The following is a 7,456-nucleotide window of genomic DNA, read 5'->3' as shown; positions in this document are numbered from 1 at the left end:
TAGCACCATCATCGAGCATTGTTTTACACGTACATGTTTTATAAATGTTTTTCAATGCATGCTAGAGTTTTCAGGAAACCTATTATGTAGTATTATATGTGTTTTCAAAACAGGGGGTTAGTATGTTCATAAATAAAATGGTTTTCTTATTATTAGTACTATTATTATAAATTTTGGTCCACCCACAGTTTTGGCTTTGCGCCCCCTCAAGATTTAGATTCAAGGTACACGATCCCGGCATCAGGACATTTCTACTTAGGCATCTTCGAGCCTCCTCTGCATACTCTTATTCCTCGGTTTGTACATTTCTGTAATAATTCTTTCATATTATTCTTAATTAGTTGTATGCTTTGAACACGGTTTTGCATTAGTAGACTTCCCTCAAATCCCATATTTTAATTTGCATGCATGTTTAAAATGGCTTCGTCATCCTCGAGTGTCGACCAGCACATGTCTATCTAGATATTTGGAGATATCGGGGTTGGGATGTGTCACTTTACCGCCTCAACTTTGATTTGCGACACTTAACCATCTAAAAGTCTGAATTAAACTTTTGTTTTTGTCGCAAAATACCACCTACCATCAATACGTTAGAATCATCATTGTCAAATAACAAAACCAAGTGAGGGAGAAATAGGACTGTATAGTTCAATATGTAAATTACAAAACCATATCGAAGCCAGAGAGTTACTTCGCAATTCAGACTTGTCATCAGCATTTGTTTGTACATATGAGTTGTATCTTGTATGTGAAAGAGCAGCCCTCAATCAAGGCCCCGGGGAAAATTACCCAAGTAAAGAAACATGAATCCTCGTATACCTAACTGGGATAGTAATAGTTTTTTCTCGAAATATAATATAATACGTACATACGACAAAATTCTAGGCTCCAAACATCTGAAGAGCTCTTACCTGGTGAAGTGAGAGAACTTGCTTTCTTAATCATCTCTCAAATTCTAGGCTCCAAACATCTGAAGAGCTCTTACCTGGTGAAGTGAGAGAACTTGCTTTCTTAATCATCTCTCTCTCTCTCTCTCTTTCTCTCTCTCTCTCTCTCTCTCTCTCTCTCTCTCTCTCTCTCTCTATATATATATATATATATATATAGATACACACACATACACACACACTGTGTCTCAACCTGAAAACAACTTGGAAGGTAAACTTTGTCTCGTAATTCCTCTTCTGTTCTGTATCTATACATTCATTCATTCTCGACTCTCAAATACATGAGACCAAATTAATGCTTGACTAGCAAGGCCTCCATCTCGTTTTTCCTCGCACCATGTTTCAGTTTCTCAAGAGCAACAAGTCCAACTTGCCTAACTCTTTCTCTGGACAATCCTATACTGCAGAGTTCACATAATCACATGGTCAAATTAACAAGATGCAAAAGACGTCCAAGAGTAAGGTAGTTTGATGGATGTTAGGCCCTTATTTGAACTCACCGTTTGCTAATGTCCTCCCATGTAAGACATTCATTATCCAGACCATAGTAAAGCCTTATGATCTCTCTCTCCCGATCCCCGAGCATCATATTTATGAGCTTGTTTACTTCATCCTGCAATATATACAGAGTAAGAAGTAACTTTTAAGACATAGTATCACTAGTTTTCAAAGGAATGAAGACCAGCTTTAACGATTTTTTTAAGATCGTACCATTTGGTTTTTCTTTAAGGAACTTCTATTATTTTTTTATCTGGATAGAGATGCTTGAACTATCTCCTTCTGATACAAGTCCCACTTTTTCTAGGTGATCGTTTCTTGTATTCTTCTTCTTACCTTGAGTGCCAACGCATCCACCCCATTCCACGGGACATTCTCAAGGCGATTATCTGCAATGTACTGTAAAAAGAAAAGTAGTGAGGGAGAAGGTCAATTACAAGACAGAAAACTGGCAAGCAAGGAATGGAAAATTTACTGAACTGGAATGGCAGAAATTGAGGTGGTGTAATCGACACTTACACTATGATGAGTTTCTCCTGGAAGTCCATTCAAAGAGGGGAATGCATCCCTATCAAGTGAAAAAACCTTACCGATTGCCTACAGATCAAGAAACTGCACGGTCAGCATGGAGATAACAACATGAGAATGCAATAAAAACAGAATACCACAAGCACTTGGTACCTCTGTAGCATTCCTAACTTTCTTTCTGGACATATTCAGACTTTCTGCGATTCTCTGATATTTAAATGTAATACAAGAAGCACATATCAACCAAGAGAGCAGAGTGATAAATCAACATTGTCACTGTAAGTAAAAACATTTGAAACTTATGGTTGCGGGCATCAGCATGTTCACAGATTTTTTGTGAGCAAAGCAATTGCTTTCTGAAGATAATAACAAAAGACTTACATCAATTGATGGAGTTATTCCTTTCTCTTCCAGTCTAATTTTTGCATTTCTGATTAAACCTAACCTCTCGTGCAAATGTGTCGGCAGTCTCAAGGTTTTCGAATTTTCAACGAGTGCTCTTGACACACCCTGAGAATATAAGGAAAAAGTAACCAGCGTAGGTTTAGCCGATCAGTCAATTTTGCATGTCGACAGTAAGTTATTTACCATTTCAAGGGGAAATATTGGCATTACCTGACGTATCCACCAGTAAACATAAGTAGAAATTTTGAACCCCTTTGAAGAATCAAATTTCTCAATTCCGCGCAATAGTCCGATTAACCCACCCTACATGAGAGACAGTGAACTTCTCATATGAGATTCCAATAAAATTCTGTCTTACTGTTGTTTGGGTCTATATATTGGGGTCTCATATATGAAGTAAGAAGAGAAAAAATAACCTGGATTAGGTCAGCCATTTCAGCACCCATATTATCATATTTTTGAGCAATGGACATGACCAGACGAACATTGCTCATTGCCAGCTTCTCTCTTGCCAAAGAACATTCGATCAACTTTGACAGTAATTCAGTACGGGAAATCCTCAATGAAGTTGCAAGTTGTTTATCAGAGGGCTCACATCCCAGTCGCTCCTTCAGTCTGGAGATCCAAATGCAAGGATAAGGATTAGCAACAACCAGATAGCAACGAACTTTTTCGTTCAGAAGGAACCAGTCTCCATAAAGGTCAACTTACTCGAAAGAATAATTTAATTAAAACAGTAAGAAAAAGATATACTCCAACCCCACTCAATTACCTCTTACACCCACACTCCTCACCCAGTAAAAAGTAGAACTACCTGCTCATTGTGAAGAAGCCTAACTTGGCAAGTTGAAAAGGGTTTTGTAAACAACATACTTTCTACGTTATATCTAGTTTTTAACCAATAAATCAATGTTTCAGCACTTGTCCTGCAATCACTCTGAATGTCTTGTCATGGACATTGACCCACTTAATTTAGTACTTATGATTCATAGAATATGGAAAGTTATTAAGTGTTATAACCTTGATTTGTGCTCCTCGACAGAGAGGCCAATTTTAATTTTCTTTGACAGGCGTACAACCTCAGTGTGAGTCAGCAAATCCTCACTAAGAACACCCTTCACATAACCCTTTAAACGATTCTGAAGCAGCTCTGGACTCATGACTGGCCTCAACGGCTTATTGGTGCTAGGTTGCGTTAGACAACGATTTGCACTGAAAGCATTCCTCCTAGTACTCATTCTCCTGTGGCGAGCAGATACCCCAGAACAAGTGACTGGTATCCTCTTGTTCGTTGCTGTTTTTATTGTTGAATCCATAAATACCTTTTTCTCGAAAGAAAGATTCCATTGCTTTTCGAGCATAGACTTCTGTAGCAAAAGAAGTGCGTCCACTGAATATTCAAGATCAGAGCTTTCCTCCTCCAAGTCGTTGAAGCTGTGAAACCATTGCTGTGCGGTTGAGGAAGGACCAAAGGCAGCATCTACATGTTCTTTGAGAGCCCTACTGGAGCGGTCGGGTCGATTGGAAGACGGAAATCTAGAACTGGTGTAGTTGGAATTAGACTTTCTGGCAGTGACAAGATTCTTTGTCGAAGAGAAATGGCAATGTAAGAATGCGTGGTCATTGAGATGAAAGAGTTTTTCTGTGATATCTGAATTATAAGAGGAAGAGGAATTCAAGAGCATCTTCCCCGTAGCAAGGCCAATAATAGCAGCTGTGGCCATCATATGCCTTTTCCTTGTGTGTAAACAATTACCATAACAGTAACAGTTGCTGTCTTATTTTATGAATATGTATGTATCTCTATATATCAAGAGCAGATTGATTAAGTTGTTGTAGGATCTGCCACAAATCAATTAGTAAGACTTGCATTAGTAAACGAAGAACTACTAGTATGACTATGAGTAATATCAAGTACGAAGTTGAAGGCAATGATTGAACAAACAAACAGAAGAATACATGAATCATTCACGTAGATTAGAATAGAAAAGAAAAGGGACAAGCAAAAAGCGACGGATTGGATGAAAGCACAAGAGCGAGAAAGTATGTATGTATATGTGGAACTGAACTAAAATTGCAATTCCCCAATCCAGTCCAATACCCATGATGCTATGATGAGGCCATGGATAGAAAGTTGAAACAGAAAGAAAATAAACAAAATTATTGCAAGCCATGAGTTGAAACTTGCAAGCTATCAACCATGCGATGAACACATGCATATATACATATACATATATCTATGATAATTCTATCAATCTCAAATGGGAAAGAACAGGGATTTGAACCAGAAGAAGAGTGCACAAGTAGCGTACCTGACAGACTGAATCTCTCTCTCTCTCTCAGCTGAAAAACAAGAAGACACTTAATGAGCGAATGGCGACGGTGAACCCAAAGTTGTTGAGCAGCGCAACCAATAAACAACCAAGTATACAAGGCAAACTCTTTCCTTCTTGCCTTCCGCTATAAAAAAATACAAATGAAATCAATGGTTTTTTATTTTTCATTTTTCCGCCTTTATTTTTCTTTCTATAGTGTTTTATATATGTCATAATTAAAATTAGAAAAAGTCGATTTATTGTTAAAAGATATGGTACGGAGGGACGCTATTGGTTGGAACAGATTGAGTGCAGCTTCCTGTGGTCAGCGACCTGCCATTATATTATATTTTTCTCTTCTTTTGTTTTTTTTTGTCTGTTCCTGTGAATGAATGGATTATCAGGCGTTCCTTCCAAGAGCCACAACAAACCAACCTAACTGCGTATGTGGAAATATGAGAATGCTAAGTATGCTCTTTTAAGGTAAGATTATTCACCATTTTATATTTTTAGTACATTATTGTATAATGTTGGTATAGAAATTGTGCCAAAAACGTAGAGAGTTCATCTCACTTTTGAGAGGGACTCCTTAACATTTCTCGTGAAGATATAGATATAGATCACCACCTCACACGTCACCACTTAACTAAAATGATTTATGTTGGACGCACATACATTGATGATAGTGCCCTATAATTATCATTCTAGGGTGCATTTTTCAGATCACCTCAAGTAATGGTAATACTCAGCACCTATTTATTATCATTTAATAAGTTTAATTTTGGAGATTTGTATCTCTCCACTATACAAATCTCGAAATTTAAACTTATCCAATGATGATAAATAGAGCAAAAAATATTCCTATAATTTTACATGTTCTGTTACCAGAAATTTCAACTCGAACAAAGGGAAAAAGATTGTCCCGCACCATGAGAGATTACATATGATTACTATCATCAATTAAAAGCTATATTATTACATCATGAGGTTCCTCGAACCAAGCTACCGGAGTATCAAGGGTTAAACCCAATCTAGCCAATCTATGTACCACCTTGTTCGTCGAGCGTCGGCCAAATGTAACCTTGCACTGAGAAAAATCATTTAAAATTTGTCTAATATTTGTAATAATGTGCCCAAAAGGAGATGAATCATTTAGGCCTTCATGTTGAAGTGTTGTGCTCACCATCAGAGCATCCCCTTCAACTTCCACGTGTGTAGTCTGCTGGTGTTGTGAAAAAATCAATGCTTCCCTTGCTGCCATAATCTCTACCAACAATGGAGAACCAACTCCCTCAACTCTCATTGCTACTATAACCATGAATTCCCCTTTGTTGTTCCGTATCACTACCCCTACTCCTCCAATCTCTAATTGTGCATCCCATGCCGCATCAAAATTACTTTGAATCCACTCATTTTCTGGACACTTCCGTGGCTGCCCAGTGACCACATTGGTGTTCTTCCTCGGCCCATGCCATTTATGGAATTCATGTAGCCATGTCTGCAATTTACAGTGCATTTCCAAAAGCTCCAGAGCCTTTCCATTCCACAACATTGCATTACGTTCTGTCCATATGCACCAAATTAAAACCATTACCAAGTCAAAACTCTCACTCGACATCAAACCTGCAATGGCAGCTATCCATTCCATCAAGCTTTGTCGTCTATCCCCTTGGTTTCTAATACCCAACGGACTAGAAAACCACACCACCATTGCACGGGGACAGAACCTCATCACGTGATCAATCATTTCCACATCCCCGTCACAACAAACATGTTGTCGGTATATTTAATTTCTTTTTCCTCAAGTTGTCCCTTGTCGGTAATGCATTCATGCAACATCTCCTCACATAGATTTTTACCTTCCCCAGCACATGAGCTCTCCATATCACTTTCCACAAAAATTTGACCTCAGCAACCATTAGATTCATTCCTATTTACTTCCCCATAATACCGAGCCAAATGGTATGCACTCCTCATTGTAAACTTTCCATTTGACTCCGTATTCCATATTAAGATATCATCCATATTGAACATGATAAGAGAGATGTGTTTGATTAGTGCTACCTCTTCCTCAACAAATAGGTTATGTATTGTGTTTGTACCATACTTAGGGCCTCTGTATTTAGACCTTGTATAAATAATCGGGGGATTCAAATGTAATTATGTAATAAATGGAGGGGTAAATATGTAATAAGTGATGAGCCCTTATTCTATAAAAGGGCCTCATCACCCTCATAAACCTCAAGCTCTCATCCTCACAAACAAAGAGCTCTCTCAAACTCTCTCTTTCTCTGAGGGACTCCCCCTCACCCTTGTAACCCATACATACAGTCAGAGAGAAATACAATCAACATCAGTGTGGACGTAGCCCAAACACTAGGGTGAACCACGATACATCTTGTGTTCTTTACTTTCTTGCAGATTCACGGTCGGATTTACGTTGTTCCAAGACCCCTCCAGTTTTGTACATCAACATTTGGCGCCGTTTGTGAAAATCGATACGAAAAGTTGTGTCAGTTCTTTTTCATTTTTTCACCTCCACTGTGAATCTGCACAACCCAAGAAACCAAAACCCCTCTCTCGGTGGCCAAATTCTCAAGCAGCCCAGACACCCAAACTCTCCACAATGCTATATTCCCATTTCTTTCCTTTTCATAGACCTTACCGTATAACACAAGGTTAGCTGCTACCACGTCCCCAGCCGTTGGATCTTTCTACCTCCGATGCCAATCACCTACGGTGACCATGCCTCGCTTCAGGATG

At 38.6% G+C, this 7,456-nt stretch overlaps 2 protein-coding genes across 5 annotated transcripts; both read right to left on the bottom strand.

Moving 5' to 3' along the window:
• Positions 1-623: 623 nt before the first annotated feature.
• LOC103445157 (RNA polymerase sigma factor sigA-like) lies at positions 624-5,130 on the bottom strand. Of its 4 annotated transcripts, none has more exons than XR_011583997.1 (11): positions 4,691-5,130; positions 3,399-4,220; positions 2,795-2,993; positions 2,589-2,681; positions 2,355-2,483; positions 2,127-2,180; positions 1,965-2,042; positions 1,782-1,844; positions 1,448-1,560; positions 986-1,348; positions 624-911 (listed from the first exon to the last, which is right to left on the bottom strand). XR_011583997.1 is itself a non-coding variant. In XM_029105529.2 (10 exons), the coding sequence occupies exons 2-10, from the start codon at positions 4,103-4,105 to the stop codon at positions 1,240-1,242; spliced, it is 1,545 nt and encodes a 514-aa protein (XP_028961362.2). In that variant the 5' UTR covers positions 4,106-4,220; positions 4,691-5,130; the 3' UTR covers positions 624-1,239. The 4 variants fall into 4 exon arrangements, 1 of the variants encoding a protein (XP_028961362.2); XR_011584000.1 differs by having other exon boundaries at positions 1,659-1,844; positions 4,691-4,908; XR_011583998.1 differs by having other exon boundaries at positions 624-1,348; positions 1,659-1,844; positions 4,691-4,916.
• Positions 5,131-5,660: 530 nt separating this feature from the next.
• Positions 5,661-6,440, bottom strand: LOC139192533 (uncharacterized). Its single transcript, XM_070814765.1, has one exon. It carries the CDS (start codon positions 6,438-6,440, stop codon positions 5,661-5,663), a length of 780 nt encoding a protein of 259 aa, XP_070670866.1.
• Between the last annotated feature and the right edge of the window lie 1,016 nt (positions 6,441-7,456).

The sequence above is a fragment of the Malus domestica genome, chromosome 01 (assembly GCF_042453785.1).
Source record: "Malus domestica chromosome 01, GDT2T_hap1".
Lineage (NCBI taxonomy): Eukaryota > Viridiplantae > Streptophyta > Magnoliopsida > Rosales > Rosaceae > Malus > Malus domestica.
The sequence above is the reverse complement of the archived record's forward strand: the minus strand, read 5'-3'. Positions and strand labels throughout refer to the sequence as shown.

Coding starts and splice junctions, on each gene's coding strand:
- LOC139192533 (XM_070814765.1), bottom strand. CDS start 6,440: ATGATTGATCACGTGATGAGGTTCTGTCCCCGTGCAATGGTGGTGTGG.
- LOC103445157 (XM_029105529.2), bottom strand. CDS start 4,105: ATGATGGCCACAGCTGCTATTATTGGCCTTGCTACGGGGAAGATGCTC. Junction 2,994..3,398: donor GTCGAGGAGCACAAATCAAG/GTTATAACACTT, acceptor TTGGATCTCCAG/ACTGAAGGAGCGACTGGGAT. Junction 2,043..2,126: donor AAGTTAGGAATGCTACAGAG/GTACCAAGTGCT, acceptor CTTGATCTGTAG/GCAATCGGTAAGGTTTTTTC.